Genomic DNA, 22926 nt, shown 5'->3' with positions numbered 1-22926 from the left:
TAAGTCACCGCCCTCTCCTTGCTGTTGTCATGGTGGCCATGTTTTGTGCCTTGGTTGTTTTTATTGTGGGTCCTAGTGCTGGCTGGATTCTTGTCTGTGGTTGGGTTCTGGCTTGCTGCATAGACCTGTGGGAATTCTACAAACTGTGTGATTCAACCTAACTAACTATCACACTGTGTGGATTGATTGCCTTTTAGCTGATTACTACCTATTTTATTTGTGTGGCTTTTAAATGACTTTTCCCAAAATGGCATCTACCACTTACCGCCATACGGGGAAACCAACTCTTTCCAGATTGGCGGCTGCCACCTTCAGAGACTACGGGTAGGAACTGCACCTACAGTGCATTCAGAAACTATTCAAACAAAGACATTATTTTATTTTTTATTTTATTATTATTGCAAATGTATTTTTGAAAAAAACAACTGTAAAACCTTATTTACATAAGTATTCAGACCCTTTGCTATGAGACTCAAATTTGAGCTCAGGTGCATCCTGTTTCCATTGAACATCCTTGAGGATGTTTCTACAACGTGATTGGAGTCCACCTGTGGTAAATTCAATTGATTGGACATGATTTGGAAAGGCACACACCTGTCTACATAAGGTTCCACAGTTGACAGTGCATGTCAGAGCAAAAACCAAGCCATGAGGTCGAAGGAATTGTCCGTAGAGCTCCGAGACAGGATTGTGTTGAGGCACAGATCTAGGGAAGGGTACCACAAAATGGCGGCAGCATTGAAGGTCTCCAAGAACACAGTGGCCTCCATCATTCTTAAATGGAAGAAGTTTGGAACCACCAAGACTCTTCCTAGAGCTGGCCGCTCGGCCAAACTGAGCAATCGGGGGAGAAGGGCCTTGGTCAGGGAGGTGACCAAGATCCCGATGGTCACTCTGACAGAACTCCAGAGTTCCTCTGTGGAGATGAGAGAACCTTCCAGAAGGACAACCATCTCTGCAGCACTCCACCAAATCAGGCCTTTATGGTAGATTGACCAGACGGACACCACTCCTCAGTAAAAGGCACATGACAGCCCGCTTGGAGTTTGCCAAAAGGCACTTAAAGGACTCTCAGACAATGAGAAACAAGATTATGTGGTCTGATGAAACCAAGATTGAACTCTTTGGCCTGAATGCCAAGTGTCACATCTGGAGGAAACCAGGCACCACTCATCACCTGGCCAATAACATCCCTATTGTGAAGCATGGTGGTGGCAGCATCATGCTGTGGGGATGTTTTTCAGCGGCAGGGACTGGGAGACTTGTCAGGATCGAGGGAAAGATGAACGTAGAAAAGTACAGAGAGATCCTTGATGAAAACCTGCTCCAGAGCGCTCAGCACCTCAGACTGGGACAAGGTTCACCTTCCAACAGGACAACGACCCTAAGCACACAGCCAAGACAACACAGGAGTGGGTTCGGGACAAGTCTCTGAATGTCCTTGAGTGGCCCAGCCAGAGCCCAAACTTGAACCCAATCGAACATCTCTGGAGAGACCTGAAAATAGCTGTGCAGCGACGCTCCCCATCCAACCTGACAGAGCTTGAGAGGATCTGCAGAGAAGAATGGGAGAAACTCCCCAAATACAGGTGTGCCAAGCTTGTAGCGTCATACCCAAGAAGACTTGAGGCTTTAATCGCTGCCAAAGGTGCTTCAACAAAGTACTGAGTAAAGGGTCTGAATACTTATGTAAATGTGATATTTCATTTTTTTTTTCATTTTATATAAATTCGCAAAACATTATAAAAACCTGTTTTCGCTTTGTCATTATGGGGTATTGATGAGGATACAAAACAATTTAATCAATTTTAGAATAAGGCTGTAACGTAACAAAATGTGGAAAAAGTCAAGGGGTCTGAATACTTTCCGAATGCACTGTATTTTGCACAGTTCCAGGACAATATTGACAGGACAAATGTCCAATGTGGAAACGGTCAGCTTATTGAGGAACGTACAGTATGTCTGAGCTGGACATCCACAGTAAGCAAATTGAGACATTGGAGCATATCTTGGATAGGTCCCACTCTAAGACCTTTCCCTTTTCCACTCCTCAGCTTCGCCATCGTGTCGCCGCTCTCTGACTGCCTGGACAGGGCTGCCCTGCAGAGACGCCTCCCCTCCCCTCCTACCCAACCCCCTTTTGGTGAATGGGGCTGAAATGGCTTTGGGGGATCCCGTACTGCTGACCAACAGTCTTGGCTTCCTGCTTCCAGAGATTACTGCTCCTTCATCCTCTACCATGAGGATCCAGCTCAGGGGGTTTCTACCAGGCCTGTACCCGCCGGGATCCCTCTCACACCGCCGGGATCCCTCTCACACCGCCGGGATCCCTCTCACACCGCCGGGATCCCTCTCACATCAGGATATCTGGGGATCCAGCCCCCCGAGCTGGATCCCTTCTGGACTCTGATATTAGTATTGAGGGTTATAATGTGTTCAGAACTGACAGGGTAGATGTGGAGGAGTGGCCATTCTTATAAAATATTATTTCTCTGTCTTTTTAATGAAATCCATTCTAATTATTTTTTTTGCTACCATCTTTAAGCTGTTTGGGGAAAAATGGATCCATAACTGTCCTCCCTCGGCTAACCTTTGTGCACTCGAGGAGTTAAGTAGTTTGTTGTTTTCTTATTTTAAATCAGAAGTTATTATCATGGGTGACCTAAATTCTGATTGGGAAATGCAGCCTTCAGACAATCTAAAAGACAAGTGTACTGATCTAAACCTAACCCAGCTGGTGACTAATCCTACACGGCCCAACACTAGAGATCCTTTAAAGTCCTCTCTGATTGACCTTATTTTAACGAATACACCAGAGAAATATGTTTCTACTGGTGTCTTCGCCTAAGATCATTGCCCAGTTGGTTGTGTTAGAGATGTGAGAATACAAAAGCTTTTGATACTGTTGATTATTTTATTGAATAAGTTGTCCTCGATAGGCCTGAGCTCTGACGCCTGTTCATGGTTTCATGATTATCTTAGTGACAGCCATTGTGATTGATGGGATAAAGTCTGAATTTCCTGAAGTACATAAAGGTGTTCTGCAGTGGAGCATCGACAATATCCCAGGTGAGTGACTGCACGTATTCACTATTTATCATTGTTTGGTCGGTGCTACTTAAACATCATATCATATTAGTGTCTCCTCTTCTCATAGGTCTATTATATGGACAACATCATATTAGTGTCTCCTCTTCTCATAGGTCTATTATATGGACAACATCATATTAGTGTCTCCTCTTCTCATAGGTCTATTATATGGACAACATCATATTAGTGTCTCCTCTTCTCATAGGTCTATTATTTTACATTTTTAGTCATTTAGCAGACGCTCTTATCCAGAGCGACTTACAGTTAAGTGAGTGCATACTTTTTTTTGTGTCATACTGGCCCCCCGTGGGAATCGAACCCACAACCCTGGCGTTGCAAATGCCATGCTCTACCTACTGAGCCCTGCTCTACCAACTGAGCCCTGCTCTACCAACTGGGCCATGCTCTACCAACTGAGCCCTGCTCTACCAACTGAGCCCTGCTCTACCAACTGGGCCCTGCTCTACCAACTGGGCCCTGCTCTACCAACTGGGCCCTGCTCTACCAACTGGGCCCTGCTCTACCAACTGGGCCCTGCTCTACCAACTGGGCCCTGCTCTACCAACTGGGCCCTGCTCTACCAACTGAGCCCTGCTCTACCAACTGAGCCCTGCTCTACCAACTGGGCCCTGCTCTACCAACTGAGCCCTGCTCTACCAACTGGGCCCTGCTCTACCAACTGAACCCTGCTCTACCAACTGGGCCCTGCTCTACCAACTGAACCCTGCTCTACCAACTGGGCCCTGCTCTACCAACTGAGCCCTGCTCTACCAACTGAGCCCTGCTCTACCAACTGAGCCCTGCTCTACCAACTGAGCTACACGGGACAACATCATATTATATTAGTGTCTCTTCTCATAGGTCTATTATATGGACACCATATTAGCTCACCACCCCCCCCCCCCCCACCACCCCCCCTACACAGCTCACCACCCCCACCCCCCCCTACACAGCTCACCACCCCCCCACACAGCTCACCACCACCACCCCCCCTACACAGCTCATCACCACCCCCGTCCTCCCTGTACCCATCACCACCCCCGTCCTCCCTGTACCCACCACCACCCCCGTCCTCCCTGTACCCATCACCACCCCCGTCCTCCCTGTACCCATCACCACCCCCGTCCTCCCTGTACCCATCACCACCCCCGTCCTCCCTGTACCCATCACCACCCCCGTCCTCCCTGTACCCACCTGAAGGCAGCCAGTAGAGGGGTGTAGATAGAGTCCCCATCGTAGACATACAGGTGGTCCCAGCTGCACTCCGTAGCAAAGTGGTCCAACCTCAGTCTGAGGATGCTGTCGGGCCTGCAGGACCGAGACAGAACACAGTTAGGATGCTGTCGGGCCTGCAGGACCGAGACAGAACACAGTTAGGATGCTGTCGGGCCTGCAGGACCGAGACAGAACAGTTAGGATGCTGTTGGGCCTGCAGGACCGAGACAGAACAGTTAGGATGCTGTCGGGCCTGCAGGACCGAGACAGAACACAGTTAGGATGCTGTCGGGCCTGCAGGACCGAGACAGAACAGTTAGGATGCTGTTGGGCCTGCAGGACCGAGACAGAACACAGTTAGGATGCTGTTGGGCCTGCAGGACCGAGACAGAACAGTTAGGATGCTGTCGGGCCTGCAGGACCGAGACAGAACAGTTAGGATGCTGTCGGGCCTGCAGGACCGAGACAGAACACAGTTAGGATGCTGTCGGGCCTGCAGGACCGAGACAGAACACAGTTAGGATGCTGTCGGGCCTGCAGGACCGAGACAGAACACAGTTAGGATGCTGTCGGGCCTGCAGGACCGAGACAGAACACAGTTAGGATGCTGTCGGGCCTGCAGGACCGAGACAGAACAGTTAGGATGCTGTTGGGCCTGCAGGACCGAGACAGAACACAGTTAGGATGCTGTTGGAAAAAACGATTAGCCTAGAGTTCAACTAAACATGGACAAACTCTGGTCTGGGGGCAGCTAGATAAACCTGGACATGGTTGAACAGTGTCTGGCTAAATAAACCTGGACATGGTTGAACCGTGTCTGGTTAGATAAACCTGGACATGGTTGAACAGTGTCTGGTTAGATAAACCTATGGACATGGTTGAACAGTGTCTGGCTAAATAAACCTGGACATGGTTGAACAGTGTCTGGTTAGATAAACCTGGACATGGTTGAACAGTGTCTGGCTAAATAAACCTGGACATGGTTGAACAGTGTCTGGTTAGATAAACCTATGGACATGGTTGAACCGTGTCTGGTTAGATAAACCTGGACATGGTTGAACAGTGTCTGGTTAGATAAACCTGGACATGGTTGAACCGTGTCTGGTTAGATAAACCTATGGACATGGTTGAACCGTGTCTGGTTAGATAAACCTATGGACATGGTTGAACAGTGTCTGGTTAGATAAACCTATGGACATGGTTGAACAGTGTCTGGCTAAATAAACCTGGACATGGTTGAACCGTGTCTGGTTAGATAAACCTGGAAATGGTTGAACCGTGTCTGGTTAGATAAACCTGGACATGGTTGAACCGTGTCTGGTTAGATAAACCTATGGACATGGTTGAACAGTGTCTGGCTAAATAAACCTGGACATGGTTGAACCGTGTCTGGTTAGATAAACCTGGACATGGTTGAACCGTGTCTGGTTAGATAAACCTGGACATGGTTGAACCGTGTCTGGCTAGATAAACCTGGACATGGTTGAACCGTGTCTGGTTAGATAAACCTGGACATGGTTGAACCGTGTCTGGCTAGATAAACCTGGACATGGTTGAACCGTGTCTGGTTAGATAAACCTGGACATGGTTGAACAGTGTCTGGCTAGATAAACCTAGTGTTGTAGTATACAAGTCCGGTCTCGAGACGACATATTGAGTGTCTCGGTCTTGTCTCGGTGTCAGACCAGCGGAGTAAAAATCTCATCATTATCAGCTTCCATTCAGTCAGCGCATAAAACCGCTTTGCCAGGCCAAATATTCAGTCAGCGCATAAAACCGCTTTGCCAGGCCAAATATTCAGTCAGCGCATAAAACCGCTTTGCCAGGCCAAATATTCAGTCAGCGCATAAAACCGCTTTGCCAGGCCAAATATTCAGTCAGCGCATAAAACCGCTTTGCCAGGCCAAATATTCGGTCAGCGCATAAAACCGCTTTGCCAGGCCAAATATTCAGTCAGCGCATAAAACCGCTTTGCCAGGCCAAATATTCAGTCAGCGCATAAAACCGCTTTGCCAGGCTGATGGAAAGACTACACCACTGGATAGGGCTGATGGAAAGACTACACCACTGGATAGGGCTGATGGAAAGACTACACCACTGGATAGGGCTGATGGAAAGACTACACCACTGGATAGGGCTGATGGAAAGACTACACCACTGGATAGGGCTGATGGAAAGACAACACCACTGGATAGGGCTGATGGAAAGACAGCACCACTGGATAGGGCTGATGGAAAGACAGCACCACTGGATAGGGCTGATGGAAAGTCAGCACCACTGGATAGGGCTGATGGAAAGACTACACCACTGGATAGGGCTGATGGAAAGACTACACCACTGGATAGGGCTGATGGAAAGACAGCAGCCACACAGCATGATGTTAAAGGATAAGCAGTCACACAGCATGATGTTAAAGGATAAGCAGTCACACAGCATGATGTTAAAGGATAAGCAGTCACACAGCAGGATGTTAAAGGATAAGCAGTCACACAGCATGATGTTAAAGGATAAGCAGTCACACAGCATGATGTTAAAGGATAAGCAGTCACACAGCATGATGTTAAAGGATAAGCAGTCACACAGCATGATGTTAAAGGATAAGCAGTCACACAGCATGATGTTAAAGGATAAGCAGTCACACAGCATGATGTTAAAGGATAAGCAGTCACACAGCATGATGTTAAATGATAAGCAGTCACACCCAGCATGATGTTAAAGGATAAGCAGTCACACAGCATGATGTTAAAGGATAAGCAGTCACACAGCATGATGTTAAAGGATAAGCAGTCACACACAGCATGATGTTAAAGGATAAGCAGTCACACAGCATGATGTTAAAGGATGAGCAGTCACACAGCATGATGTTAAAGGATAAGCAGTCACACAGCATGATGTTAAAGGATAAGCAGTCACACAGCATGATGTTAAAGGATAAGCAGTCACACACAGCATGATGTTAAAGGATAAGCAGTCACACAGCATGATGTTAAAGGATGAGCAGTCACACAGCATGATGTTAAAGGATAAGCAGTCACACAGCATGATGTTAAAGGATAAGCAGTCACACAGCATGATGTTAAAGGATAAGCAGTCACACACAGCATGATGTTAAAGGATAAGCAGTCACACACCATGATGTTAAAGGATAAGCAGTCACACAGCATGCTGTTAAAGGATAAGCAGTCACACAGCATGATGTTAAAGGATAAGCAGTCACACAGCATGATGTTAAAGGATAAGCAGTCACACACAGCATGACGTTAAAGGATAAACAGTCACACAGCATGACGTTAAAGGATAAGCAGTCACACAGCATGATGTTAAAGGATAAGCAGTCACACAGCATGATGTTAAAGGATAAGCAGTCACACAGCATGATGTTAAAGGATAAGCAGTCACACAGCATGATGTTAAAGGATAAGCAGTCACACAGCATGATGTTAAAGGATAAGCAGTCACACAGCATGATGTTAAAGGATAAGCAGTCACACAGCATGATGTTAAAGGATAAGCAGTCACACAGCATGATGTTAAAGGATAAGCAGTCACACAGCATGATGTTAAAGGATAAGCAGTCACACAGCATGATGTTAAAGGATAAGCAGTCACACAGCATGATGTTAAAGGATAAGCAGTCACACAGCATGATGTTAAAGGATAAGCAGTCACACAGCAGGATGTTAAAGGATAAGCAGTCACACAGCATGATGTTAAAGGATAAGCAGTCACACAGCATGATGTTAAAGGATAAGCAGTCACACAGCATGATGTTAAAGGATAAGCAGTCACACAGCATGATGTTAAAGGATAAGCAGTCACACAGCATGATATTAAAGGATAAGCAGTCACACAGCATGATGTTAAAGGATAAGCAGTCACACAGCATGATGTTAAAGGATAAGCAGTCACACAGCATGATGTTAAAGGATAAGCAGTCACACAGCATGATGTTAAAGGATAAGCAGTCACACAGTATGATGTTAAAGGATAAGCAGTCACACAGCATGATGTTAAAGGATAAGCAGTCCATCAACTCTGACATAATAAGCCAGTAGGTCCCAATCATAAGAATACAAAAACACAACCATTAAGCATTTCCCAATAGAAATGTACAACTATTACTTCCCATTGCAACAAACATTTAACGTTTAGCACACAAAGAAACCAGTGACCTAAAGTTTAAAGTGGAACTGACAGCGTTTTAACTACTTTGCAGATATGAAACAAACAGACAATCATAATATCAGTGAAAAATATAAAATTCCCAGTTTATGCTACAAAACCAACTTTATAAGATGTTTTAAAAATAGGTTCTATTTGACTCAACGTTCCATGACGTACACTAAGGCATTGTTGGCAGAATAGATGGATGCAGTTCAATACATGATTAATATAATTCACCAATACATTTCTTGGTAGTCCCAAAAATATTGCTATCAGGTTGTAAATCACAGCTGGCCTGGTACATTGTTTCCTGCCTTCATTCAGGATGCACTGTTTCAGTTTCAATGACTCAATATTCTGGACAAAAACTGAAGAATGTAACTAAGGCTGGGAATGTCAATACAATCAAACTAGCAAGGGCAATGATCACAGGTCAGTCATAACGTGGCTAACAGGCTAGCCTGTCTATTTATGTAGCAAGCTAAAAACACGGAGCCTAACGTTAGCTAGATCGCTAGCTAGCTATCTGCTAGGAGGATGTCATGTCATGCCATTGGAGGAGTGGGTGAGTGACTGACTTTTCCCATCATATCGTTTTACGGTGGCTATACACCGCTAGAGATGCAGGTGTCATTTGGTTAGCTAGCAAGAACTTGAACAACTGTTATCCAGTTAGTTAGCATATCTCTTGGGTTCACAAATTCACTCTGGCTATTACTCCGATTTCAAAGCACTCTCGTCTGAGTGTGCCAGAGCGCAGAACAACTGATGAATTTACGAACATACAACACCCACTGAATATGGCCGGTGTCAGTAAACGTAGGCAAAAAAAGGTAATAGTTAGTCAAGAACGCTCTAAATAACATGAAAACAGCCTAACCAGCTCTGCTAGGGTGAGTAAAATGGTCAGAGTGAGGTGTTCTCTCATTTGTGTCTGGAAGTAGCTAGCAAGCAAGCTAGTCAACTTCAGCCAGTTAGCTTGGGTGCTTGGTTGGGACAAGCATGCATTGGCATGCAAGCTGCAGAAGGACGAGCAGGCTACAATTCCCCATCGTTTATCAGTGCAATTTTGACGGCCAACTAGCTGAAAAAGTTTGAGAGGGTTTATCTAATGTTCCTTCATTAGATTTTAGCTCCTCTTGCTCTGGCTAGCATTAGTTGTTGATCTTGTTGTTGTTGATGTGCATAACTGAGGGAGAGAGAGCCCACCTTTTCATGGTTGTTTGATCAATAGGGCTGTGAAGTTCCCAAATGTAAGAGGACTCCCGTGGTATTTCCATATTTGCAGAAATCCATTCAGGTGTATTTTGTGGCTTTTGGCGAAAGCGTTTTAATGATCTAAAGTCGCTCTGTTGCTACTGCCTGTAAACACACAGTCCAGTTCAAAGTGAATGATGGCAGGCCCATGTGGCAAATGGCTTGTTTGTATTAAGGCCTACTATAGCTCTGATTGGCTATAGTGCACCAGTCTCTGGTCCTGGACAAGACAGATGTTTTTATTAGATTTTATTTACATTTTTACATTTTTTTACATTTTTAGTCATTTAGCAGACGCTCTTATCCAGAGCGACTTACAGTTAGTGAATACATATTTTTTTTATACTGGCCCCCCGTGGGAATCGAACCCACAACCCAATCTCTAGTGGCACAGTTAGCACTGCGATGCAGTGCCTTAGACCACTGCGCCACTGCAGTGTCCGCTTTCCCACTCTATATTGCTATAGAATTGTCACAAATGCCTTAGTATAAGTAATTCCCAAACATTCTACAAATGTATGAAAACGTGGTCTTGAATTGACTCGCATTTTTCTGGTCTCGGTCTTGACTCTGCCTCGATTTGATCCGGTCTTGGATCGGTCTCGCGTTAGGTGGTCTCGAACACAACACTGGCTAAACCTATGGACATGGTTGAACTGTCTGGGCAAATAACATCATTCAGAGGCAGAAGGGTCAAAGAGACATTTGTTCTCACAAGATAAATATTTTAAACTTTATTATCTGTATATGGTCACGGATATCTTATGTTGCCTATTAAAACCACAATCACGCCTTTTTGTCTGCTCACCAGATGCCCGGTGTTGGAGGTCACTGGGGTTGGAGGTCACTGGGGTTGGAGGTCACTGGGGTTGGAGGTCACTGGGGTTGGAGGTCACTGGGGTTGTTCTAAAAGATACATCCTATATGGAACCCTATTCCCTATATAGTGCACTACTTTAGACCAGAGCCCTAAATTCCCTGGTCTAAAGTAGTGCACTATATAGGGAATAGGGTTCCATTCTCTGGTCTAAAGTAGTGCACTATATAGGGAATAGGGTTCCATTCTCTGGTCTAAAGTAGTGCACTATATAGGGAATAGGGTCCCATTCTCTGGTCTAAAGTAGTGTACTATGTAGGGAATAGGGTGCCATTCTCTGGTCTAAAGTAGTGCACTATGTAGGGAATAGGGTTCCATTCTCTGGTCTAAAGTAGTGCACTATATAGGGAATAGGGTCCCATTCTCTGGTCTAAAGTAGTGCACTATATAGGGAATAGGGTGCCATTCTCTGGTCTAAAGTAGTGCACTATATAGGGAATAGGGTGCCATTCTCTGGTCTAAAGTAGTGCACTATATAGGGAATAGGGTGCCATTCTCTGGTCTAAAGTAGTGCACTATATAGGGAATAGGGTTCCATTCTCTGGTCTAAAGTAGTGCACTATATAGGGAATAGGGTCCCATTCTCTGGTCTAAAGTAGTGCACTATATAGGGAATAGGGTGCCATTCTCTGGTCTAAAGTAGTGCACTATATAGGGAATAGGGTGCCATTCTCTGGTCTAAAGTAGTGCACTATATAGGGAATAGGGTGCCATTCTCTGGTCTAAAGTAGTGCACTATATAGGGAATAGGGTTCCATTCTCTGGTCTAAAGTAGTGCACTATATAGGGAATAGGGTCCCATTCTCTGGTCTAAAGTAGTGTACTATGTAGGGAATAGGGTGCCATTCTCTGGTCTAAAGTAGTGCACTATGTAGGGAATAGGGTTCCATTCTCTGGTCTAAAGTAGTGCACTATATAGGGAATAGGGTCCCATTCTCTGGTCTAAAGTAGTGCACTATATAGGGAATAGGGTGCCATTCTCTGGTCTAAAGTAGTGCACTATATAGGGAATAGGGTCCCATTCTCTGGTCTAAAGTAGTGCACTATATAGGGAATAGGGTGCCATTCTCTGGTCTAAAGTAGTGCACTATATAGGGAATAGGGTTCCATTCTCTGGTCTAAAGTAGTGCACTATATAGGGAATAGGGTCCCATTCTCTGGTCTAAAGTAGTGCACTATATAGGGAATAGGGTGCCATTCTCTGGTCTAAAGTAGTGCACTATATAGGGAATAGGGTGCCATTCTCTGGTCTAAAGTAGTGCACTATATAGGGAATAGGGTGCCATTCTCTGGTCTAAAGTAGTGCACTATATAGGGAATAGGGTGCCATTCTCTGGTCTAAAGTAGTGCACTATATAGGGAATAGGGTGCCATTCTCTGGTCTAAAGTAGTGCACTATATAGGGAATAGGGTGCCATTCTCTGGTCTAAAGTAGTGCACTATATAGGGAATAGGGTGCCATTCTCTGGTCTAAAGTAGTGCACTATATAGGGAATAGGGTGCCATTCTCTGGTCTAAAGTAGTGCACTATATAGGGAATAGGGTGCCATTCTCTGGTCTAAAGTAGTGCACTATATAGGGAATAGGGTGCCATTCTCTGGTCTAAAGTAGTGCACTATATAGGGAATAGGGTGCTATTCTCTGGTCTAAAGTAGTGCACTATATAGGGAATAGGGCACCATTCTCTGGTCTAAAGTAGTGCACTATATAGGGAATAGGGTGCCATTCTCTGGTCTAAAGTAGTGCACTATATAGGGAATAGGGTGCCATTCTCTGGTCTAAAGTAGTGCACTATATAGGGAATAGGGTGCCATTCTCTGGTCTAAAGTAGTGCACTATATAGGGAATAGGGTGCCATTCTCGGGTCTAAAGTAGTGCACTATATAGGGAATAGGGTGCCATTCTCTGGTCTAAAGTAGTGCACTATATAGGGAATAGGGTGCCATTCTCTGGTCTAAAGTAGTGCACTATATAGGGAATAGGGTGCCATTCTCTGGTCTAAAGTAGTGCACTATATAGGGAATAGGGTGCCATTCTCTGGTCTAAAGTAGTGCACTATATAGGGAATAGGGTGCCATTCTCTGGTCTAAAGTAGTGCACTATATAGGGAATAGGGTGCCATTCTCTGGTCTAAAGTAGTGCACTATATAGGGAATAGGGTGCCATTCTCTGGTCTATAGTAGTGTACTATGTAGGGAATAGGGTGTCATTCTCTTCATACAGCAGAACAAGCAGATGTCTACATGGATTATTAAATTATAAATGTATCACTTCATTTTTCTCAACATTCTTGGGATTTGGATGCATTCAGAACATGAAATAGTGGGTTGAATCCAAGTCCTGATAAATGTATGCTGATAAGTGTACGTACACCAGGGATGGGCAACTTTGATGGGGGTACGGCTGGGCGATACGGCCAAAATACAGTGCATTCGGAAAGTATTCAGACCCCTTGACTTTTTTCACTTTTTGTTACATTACAGCCTTATCTTAAAATGGATTAAATTGTTTTTTTCATCAATCCACACACACACACAATACCACATAATGACAAAGCAAAAAACTGGTTTTTAGAAATGTTTGCACATTTATTAACAATTAAAAATGTAATAATTACATTTACATAAGTATTCAGACCCTTTAAACTCAGTACTTTGTTGAAGCGCCTTTGGCAGCGATTACATTCTCAAGTCTTCTTGGGTATGACGCTAGAAACTTGGCACACCTGTATTATGGGAGTTTCTCCCATTCTTCTCTGCAGATCCTCTCAAGCTCTGTCAGGTTGGATGGGGAGCGTCGCTGCACAGCTATTTTTAGGTCACTCCAGAGATGTTCGATTGGGTTCAAGTCCAGGATCTGGATGGGCCACTCAAGGTACATTCAGAGACTTGTCCCGAAGCCACTCCTGTGTTGTCTTGGCTGTGTGCTTAGGGTCGTTATCCTGTTGGAAGGTGAAACTTCGCCCCAGTCTGAGTTTGAGCGCTCAGAAGCAGGTTTTCATCAAGGATCTCTCTGTACTTTGCGCCGTTCATCTTTGCCTTGATCCTGACTAGTCTCCCAGTCCCTGCTGCTGAAAAACATTCCCACAATATGATGCTGCCACCACCATGCTTCACCATAGGGATGGTGCCAGGTTTCCTCCAGACGTGACGCTTGGCATTCAGGCCAAAGAGTTCAATCTTGGTTTCAGACCAGAGAATCTTGTTTCTCATGGTCAGAGTCCTTTAGGTGCCTTTTGGCAAACTCCAAGCGGGCTGTCATGTGCCTTTTACTGAGGAGTGACTTCCGTCTGGCCACTCTACTATAAAGGCCTGATTGATGGAGGTGCTGCAGAGATGGTTGTCCTTCTGGAAGGTTTTCCCATCTCCACAGAGGAACTCTGGAGCTCTGTCAGAGTGACCATCGGGTTCTTGGTCACCTCCCTGACCAAGGCCCTTCTCCCCTGATTGCTCAGTTTGGCTGGGCGGCCAGCTCTAGGAAGAGTCTTGGTGGTTCCAAACTTCTTCCATTTAAGAATGATGGAGGGCACTGTGTTCTTGGGGACCTTCAATGCTGCAGACATTTTTTGGTACCCTTCCCCAGATCTGTGCCTCGACACAATCCTGTCTCTGAGCTCTACGGACAATTCCGTCGACCTCATGGCTTGGTTTTTGCTATGACATGCACTGTCAACTGTGGGACCTTATATAGACAGGTGTGTGCCTTTCCAAATCATGTCCAATCAATTGAATTTACCACAGGTGGACTCCAATCAAGTTGTAGAAACATCAAGGATGATCAATGGAAACAGGATGCACCTGAGCTCAATTTCAAGTCTCATAGCAAAGTGTCTGAATACTTATGTAAATAAGGTTTTACAGTTTTTTTTTTTTTTTAATAAATAAGGTATCTTTTTTTTTATATATATATTGTTACGTGTGACGTGTTTTTCTTTCTCCCCATTTCCCTGTGTAGTGTGTTTGTGTGTTCTGGGCATTACAGGTGTGCTGAGTTGCAGCTGACGATGGTGGGCGTGGCTTCGGTCCAGAGTCCTGGCAGCTGTAGCTGATTGACGAGAGTATACCGGTTTGCCATGTGAGCTCGAAGAAGAGGGGAGAGGACACTTGTTATTTGGCTGTTAATTTATCATCTTTGTTTGTGTTCCAGCCTGTTCTCCTGATGTACTCCACCCTACCTGGGTCCTGGAGAAGGGAAAGGTAGTTCTGCCCATGGGTGTACATTCACACGTAGATAACCCATTGTTTTACACACTAGGTTAGCCGGGCGGGTGTCACCCCTGTATTTGTGGTAACAGGTAGGAAAGTGGGTTAGGCTTAGAGTGTGATAGGAAGGTTTAGGTGTGTAGAAGAGGAGGGACCTTTTGTTTATTTTCATTAATTGGACCCCGTTCCCAAATATTCCCTTCTCTTACCTTCCCTGGTTTATTTGATTGATTTGTTGTTTCTTTATGGGTGTTGTTTATTTTGTTTAAGTACACTACTAAACGTCCCCCGAGGGCTAAGCTTGAGATCTGGTTGTTGTCTGGTTATTTTAGTTCATTACACCCCACATTTCTTCCCCATCCATCTAGTTTACCTTGTGTGCGCAGGCCCAGGCATTTACGTCTCCTCAGACGAACTACACCCGAGGGGAGAACGTAACATATATACATTTACAAAAATGTATAAAAACCTGTTTTTGCTTCGTCATTATGGGGTATTGATGAGGGAAATGTTTTATTTAATACATTTTAGAATAAGGCTGTAACGTAACAAAATGTGGAAAAAGGGAAGTGGTCTGAATAGGATCTGCAGAGAGGATCTGCAGAGAAGAAATGGGAGAAACTCCCCAAATACAGGTGTGCCAAGCTTGTAGCGTCATTCCCAAGAAGACCCGAGGCTGTAATCGCTGCCAAAGGTGCTTCAACAAAGCACTGAGAAAAGGATCTCAGTCCTTATGTAAATGTGATATTTCAGTTTTTTGTATTTTTATAAAATTAGCAAACATTTCTAAAAACCTATTTTTGCTTTGTCATTACGGGGTATTGTGTGTAGACTGATGAGAAAAACTAAACAATTTAATCAATTTTAGATTAAGACTAACGTAACATAATGTGGAAAAAGTCAAGGGTCTTTCTCCATTCTGATTGTTTTATACTGTTCAATTAACCCCCCCCATAAACATCTGAATTTTCATAAATGTTTGCACTCATTGGAGATCATGTACACACATAGGGCTGCACGATATGGGCAAACGATCTAGGCCTTATTTTTTACCAAATGTTGTAATTGCGATTTGACTTGCGATTTTGAGCAAAACACTTGGGTGAACTGATGACATCATGGAAATAGAATGATTATTCTAATTCTATAGTAAGAATATAATAGTGGACACTTTGAATACAGCGTTGTTTGACATGACAACGAATGAAAATGCCAGGGAGAAGTTATTGTGACAGAGTAGGAACCAAAGTGTTGATAAGTGTTTCCTAGGAGATCCTTAAATCTAGCTACTTCATGTAGCTAACATATTCATGGTTCTTCTATTCCTCTTGATTTATACAAGCAACACGCTCTCCCTCCCCTCCCTCTCTCCCTCTCTCCCTCCCCTCCTGGAGGACCCTGCCTCAGGACTACCTGGCCTGATGACTCCTGGCTGTCTCTCCCCCTCTCCTCCCAGAGGACCTGAGCCCTAGGACCATGCCTCAGGACCACCTGGCCTGATGACTCCTGGCTGTCCCCAGTCCTCTCCCTCTCTCCCTCTCCCAGAGGACCTGAGCCCTAGGACCATGCCTCAGGACTACCTGGCCTGATGACTCCTGGCTGTCCCCAGTCCTCTCCCTCTCTCCCTCCCCTCCTGGAGGACCTGAGCCCTAGGACCATGCCTCAGGACTACCTGGCCTGATGACTCCTGGCTGTCTCTCCCCCTCTCCTCCCAGAGGACCTGAGCCCTAGGACCATGCCTCAGGACCACCTGGCCTGATGACTCCTGGCTGTCCCCAGTCCTCTCCCTCTCTCCCTCTCCCAGAGGACCTGAGCCCTAGGACCATGCCTCAGGACTACCTGGCCTGATGACTCCTGGCTGTCCCCAGTCCTCTCCCTCTCTCCCTCCCCTCCTGGAGGACCTGAGCCCTAGGACCATGCCTCAGGACTACCTGGCCTGATGACTCCTGGCTGTCTCTCCCCCTCTCCTCCCAGAGGACCTGAGCCCTAGGACCATGCCTCAGGACTACCTGGCCTGATGACTCCTGGCTGTCCCCAGTCCTCTCCCTCTCTCCCTCTCATCCCGGAGGACCTGAGCCCTAGGACCATGCCTCAGGACTACCTGGCCTGATGACTCCTGGCTGTCCCCAGTCCTCTCCCTCTCTCCCTCTCTCCCTCCCCTCCCGGAGGACCTGAGCCCTAGGACCATGCCTCAGGACTACCTGGCCTGATGACTCCTGGCTGTCCCCAGTCCACCTGGTCGTGCTGCTGCTCCAGTTTCCACTCTTCTGCCTGCGGCTATGGAACCCTGACCTGTTCACCAGACTACCTGCTACCTTGTCCCAGACCTGCTGTTTTCAACTCTCTCTCTCTCTCTACCGCACCTGCTATTTCAACCTCTAAATGCCCGGCTATGAAAAGCCAAATTACATTTACTCCTGATGTACTGACCTGTTGCAACCTCTACAACCACTGTGATTATTATTTGACCCTGCTGGTCATCTATGAACTTTTGATCTGGCCTTAATGGCCATGTACTGTTATAATCTCCACCCGGTACAGCAAGAAGGGGACTGGCCACCCCTCAGAGCCTGGTTCCTCTCTAGGTTTCTTCCTAGGTTCCTGCCTTTCTAGGGAGTTTTTCCTAGCCACCATGCTTCTACATCATTGCTTGCTGTTTGGGGTTTTAGGCTGGGTTTCTGTATAGCACTTTGTGACATCTGCTGATGTAAAAAGGGCTTTATAAATCCATTTGTAATAAATATTGTGGATTGGATAATTTGATTTATATTAAGAAGCAAAGTGAAAACAGTATCGATAGATTTATTTGTAGAAAAAATGGAAGTGCTGCTAAGGTACAGAATAGACAGAATGTGCTCTTTGGTAAAAGGAGTAAATTGGTCATCAAAAAGAAAGGGCACTCTTCATATAATTAAAACAGACTATTTGCATGTTCAATGGAAACAAATATTTTAAACTCTTGACGCGTTCCGGCTGCATGTCCTTCGTCAGGGAGTACAAAGACACTATAGTAGATTCATACTAAGACGCAAAGTGAACTACAAATGTGCTCCTTGAGTGACAGGGGGCGGGGCTAGGTCTGTGTGGAAAGCGGCATGGAGAGAGAGAGAGAGAGAGAGAGATGACTCAAGTAGCGGAGTAAACTATAAAAATGTGCGTTACACACGGGGTATCACATTTAACAAACCAAAACTGTAAATACCGTTATAGAAAGTAAAGTAAAAACCAGTCCGTGCATCAATACCGGTATATCGTGAAATTCGGTATACCACCCAACCCTGCACTGCCCATGACTACCTCTTGAAGCTGGGTGAGAGAATGCCAAGAGTATGCAAAGCCGTCATCAAGGCAAAGGGTGGCTACTTTGAAGAATCTCAAATATATTTTGAATTGTTGGAACACTTATTTGGTTACTACCTGATTCCATATGTGTTATTTAATAGCTTTGAAGTCTTCACTATTATTCTACAATGTAGAAAATAGTAAAAAAAATTAAGAAAACCTCTGGAATGAGTAAGTGTCCAAACTTTTGACTGGTAGTGTATATTATCCTATTATAACGCTTAGAACATCCATTAGGTCCATCACTTCATAGAACTTTTAATGAATACCGTAAACATCTTTTTGGTTTATTCTGTAGCTTGGCTAGATATATTGGTCCTGTCTTTCAGGGTAGAGGCATGTTGTTGTGTTTCTATGAGTCTATAGTGTAACGTGTGTGTGTGTGAGTGAATGAGTGAGTGTGTTTGTCACTCACGTTCCCTCGATCAGCCAGGTGCACTTGGTCTTGTACTTGTAGTTTCCTGGTCCGTCTGTCAGGAACCCTGAGGGGCCCGTCAACCTATAGGAGAGAGAGAGAAGAGGTCAGAGGTCAGGCCAGTCAGCCAATAGGAGAAAAAAGCAGCAGAATCAGTCATGTTTTAAGGAAGCTCTCATCAGCAGCACCAACCAGTGGCCAAGAAAGTGGAACCACACAAAAGAGGAGACCAGGGTAGAAGCACTATGTAAGGAAAAGGATATAGATGTAACATATGGACCATTTTTCTTAACGTTTAAACGGCCCGGTCGACTCCCATTTCTGAGTGTATATTTGGCCTTGTGTTTTTAGGTTATTGTCCTGCTGAAAAGTGAATTTGTTGGAAAGCAGACTGAACCAGGTTTTGGCTGTGCTAAAGCAGACTGAACCGATATACCGATAGCATGCAGCCACCACCATACCGATAGCATGCAGCCACCACCATATCTATAGCATGCAGCCACCACCATACCGATAGCATGCAGCCACCACCATATCTATAGCATGCAGCCACCACCATATCTATAGCATGCAGCCACCACCATATCTATAGCATGCAGCCACCACCATATCTATAGCATGCAGCCACCACCATATCTATAGCATGCAGCCACCACCATATCTATAGCATGCAGCCACCACCATATCTATAGCATGCAGCCACCACCATATCTATAGCATGCAGCCACCACCATATCTATAGCATGCAGCCACCACCATATCTATAGCATGCAGCCACCACCATATCTATAGCATGCAGCCACCACCATATCTATAGCATGCAGCCACCACCATATCTATAGCATGCAGCCACCACCATATCTATAGCATGCAGCCACCACCATATCTATAGCATGCAGCCACCACCATACCTATAGCATGCAGCCACCACCATACCGATAGCATGCAGCCACCACCATACCGATAGCATGCAGCCACCACCATACCTATAGCATGCAGCCACCACCATACCTATAGCATGCAGCCACCACCATACCGATAGCATGCAGCCACCACCATACCGATAGCATGCAGCCACCACCATACCTATAGCATGCAGCCACCACCATACCGATAGCATGCAGCCACCACCATACCGATAGCATGCAGCCACCACCATACCTATAGCATGCAGCCACCACCATACCGATAGCATGCAGCCACCACCATACCGATAGCATGCAGCCACCACCATACCGATAGCATGCAGCCACCACCATACCGATAGCATGCAGCCACCACCATACCGATAGCATGCAGCCACCACCATACCGATAGCATGCAGCCACCACCATACCGATAGCATGCAGCCACCACCATACCTATAGCATGCAGCCACCACCATACCGATAGCATGCAGCCACCACCATACCTATATCATGCAGCCACCACCATACCGATAGCATGCAGCCACCACCATGCTTGAAAAAATGAAGAGCGGTACTCAGTGATGTGTTGGATTTGCCCCAAACATAACGGTTTGTATTCAGGACAAAAAGTTAATTTCTTTGCAGTTTTACTTTATTGCAAACAGGATGCATGTTTTCGATTTTTTAAATTCTGTACAGGCTTCCTTCTTTTCACTGTCATTTAGGTTAGTATTGTGGAGTAACTACAATGTTGTTGATCCATCCTCAGTTTTCTCCTATCAGCCATTCAACTCTGTAACTGTTTTAAAGTCACCATTGGCCTCATGGTGAAATCCCTGAGTGGTTTCCTTCCTCTCTGGCAACTGAGTTAGTAGTAGTGTATTGGGTGTATTGATACACCATCCAAAGTGTAATTAATAACTTCATCATGGTCAAAGCGGAAAGTATTCAGACCCCTAGACTTTTTCCACATTTTGTTACATTACAGCCTTTTTCTAAAATTGATTAAATTATTTTTTTCTCATCAATCTACACACAACACCCCATAATGACAAAGCAGCAAAAACAGGTTAAGAAATATTTGCACTTGGGCCTAATGAATGTATTTACATTGACTGATTTCCTTATATGAACTATAAAATCAGTAAAATCTTTGAAATTGTTGCATGTTGTGTTATATTTTTGTTCAGTGTAGTTAACCAAATAGCGGACTAACTGTTTAGCAGTCTTAGGGCTTGGGGGTTAAAGCTGTTACCACTTGCAATGCGGTTGCAGAGAGAACACTGACTTGGGGGGCTGGAGTCTGACAATTTTTGAGGGCCTTCCTCTGACACCACCTAGTATAGAAGTCCTGGATGGCAGGAAGTGATGTAATGGGCCGTATGCACTGCCCTCTGTAGCGCCTTGCGGTAGGGTGCCAAGCAGTTGCCATACCAGGCGGTGATGCAGCCAGTCAAGATGCTCTCAATGGTGCAGCTGTAGAACTTTGAGAATTTGAAGACCCATGCAAAATAATTTCAACGTTCTGAAGGGGAAAGGGGCGTTGTCGTGCCCTCTTCACGACTGTGTTGGCGTGTTTGGACCATGATAGATCCTTAGTGATGTGGACACCGAGGAACATTAAGCTATCGACCCGCTCCACCCGCCCCGTCGATGTGAATGGGGTCGTGCTAGCCCCTGCATTTCCTGTAGGCCCCGATCAGCTCCTTTGTCTTGCTGATGTTGAGGGAGAGGTTGTTATCCTGGCACCACACTGCCAGGTCTCTGACCTCCTCCCTATAGACTGTCTCATCGATGATCAGGCCTACCACCTTCACCAAACTTAATGATGGTGTTGGAGTCCAGGACCTCTATACCAGGCGGGTGTCAGAGAAAGGTCCTAAAATGGTCATCTGAGTCATTGACACTATTGAATATAAAAATTTTAAAAATTAACATTCCAGTTTTACTATTACTTTATTTTAGCAGGGGGAGAGCCCTGCATCAATACAGCAAATGAACAACACATCTATAAACATATAAACACAATCACTATAATTATATATGTGTACCAATAGTAAATAAGACACTCGAAAGCCATGTCAAAGTCAACATCAAATACACAGTCTATGCTAATACATTGTAGGTTTATCTATATTTATATAAAAAGCCACTCCATTCCAACCATTATTATGAACAATCCTCCCGTCACCAGCCTCCACTGGCTTTTATATAGACCCACAACGTATAGCCTGTGTATTTTATGTTGACTATGAAATGCTGTGGTTTGAGTGCTTTATTTACTATTGGTACAAATATTTCATTATAATGATTGAGATTGATTGATTTTATATATATATATATATATATATATATATAAATATATATATATATATATATATATATATATATATATAAAATCAATCAATTCACACACATACAGCTGCGGAAGAAATTAAGAGACCACTGCAAAAATATACGTTTCTCTGGTTTTACTATTTATAGGTATGTGTTTGGGTAAAAATAACATTTTTGTATTATTCTATAAACTACTGACAACATTTCTCCCAAATTCCCAAATAAATATATTGTCATTTAGAACATGTATTTGCAGAAAATGACAACTGGTCAAAATAACAAAAAAAGATGCAGTGTTGGCAGACCTCGAATAATGCAAAGAAAGTAAGTTCATGTTCATTTTTAAACAACACAATACTAATGTTTTAACTTAGGACGAGTTCAGAATTCAATATTTGGTGGAATAACCCTGATTTTCAATCACAGCTTTCATGTGTCTTGGCATGCTCTCCACCAGTCTTTCACATTGATGTTGGGTGACTTTATTCCACTCCTGGCCCAAAAATTCAAGCAGCTCGGCTTTGTTTGATGGCTTGTGACCATCCAGCTTCCTCTTGATCACATTCCAGAAGTTTTCAATGGTGTTCAGGTCTGGAGATTGGGCTGGCCATGACAGGGTCTTGATCTGGTGGTCCTCCATCCACACCTTGATTGACCTGGCTGTGTGGCATGGCGCATTGTCCTGCTGGAAAAACGAATCCTCAGAGTTGGGGAACAATGTCAGAGCAAAAGGAAGCAAGTTTTCTTCCAGGACAACCTTGTACGTGGCTTGATTCATGCTTCCTTCACAAAAGACAAATCTGCCCGATTCCAGCCTTGCTGAAGCACCCCCAGATCATCACCGATCCTCTACCAAATTTCACAGTTGGTGCGAGACACTGTGGCTTGTAGGCCTCTCCAGGTCTCCGTCTAACCATTAGATGACCAGGTGTTGGGTAAAGCTGAAAATTGGACTCATCAGAGAAGATGACCTTACTCCAGTCCTCTACCGTCCAATCCTTATGGTATTTTGCCCCTAGGAGCCTGTTTCGAACCGTGCTCGCCGTGCACTTCACCCCAGCTGCCGTTTGCCATTCTTTTTGTAGGTCACTTGATGTCATCCTACGGTTCTTGAGTGAC

At 44.9% G+C, this 22926-nt stretch overlaps 1 protein-coding gene across 1 annotated transcript in view; it reads right to left on the bottom strand.

Annotated features, from left to right (window-relative positions):
* The window catches only part of LOC311124376 (attractin-like), a gene marked incomplete at its 3' end in the record, with an annotated part of 141431 nt that overhangs the window by 90094 nt on the left and 28411 nt on the right, over positions 1 to 22926 (bottom strand). The window contains exons 2-3 of the mRNA XM_084198537.1: positions 18563 to 18646; positions 4285 to 4398 (exon numbers count right to left, since the gene is read on the bottom strand). Of these exons, the coding sequence (XP_084054663.1) occupies positions 4285 to 4398; positions 18563 to 18646 (198 nt within the window). The remainder of the gene's footprint in view (positions 1 to 4284; positions 4399 to 18562; positions 18647 to 22926) is intronic.

The sequence above is a fragment of the Coregonus lavaretus genome, assembly GCF_964263955.1.
Source record: "Coregonus lavaretus genome assembly, contig: HAP1_SCAFFOLD_517, whole genome shotgun sequence".
NCBI classification, from domain to species: Eukaryota; Metazoa; Chordata; class Actinopteri; order Salmoniformes; family Salmonidae; genus Coregonus; species Coregonus lavaretus.
This window is presented reverse-complemented; position numbering and strand designations above follow the sequence as displayed.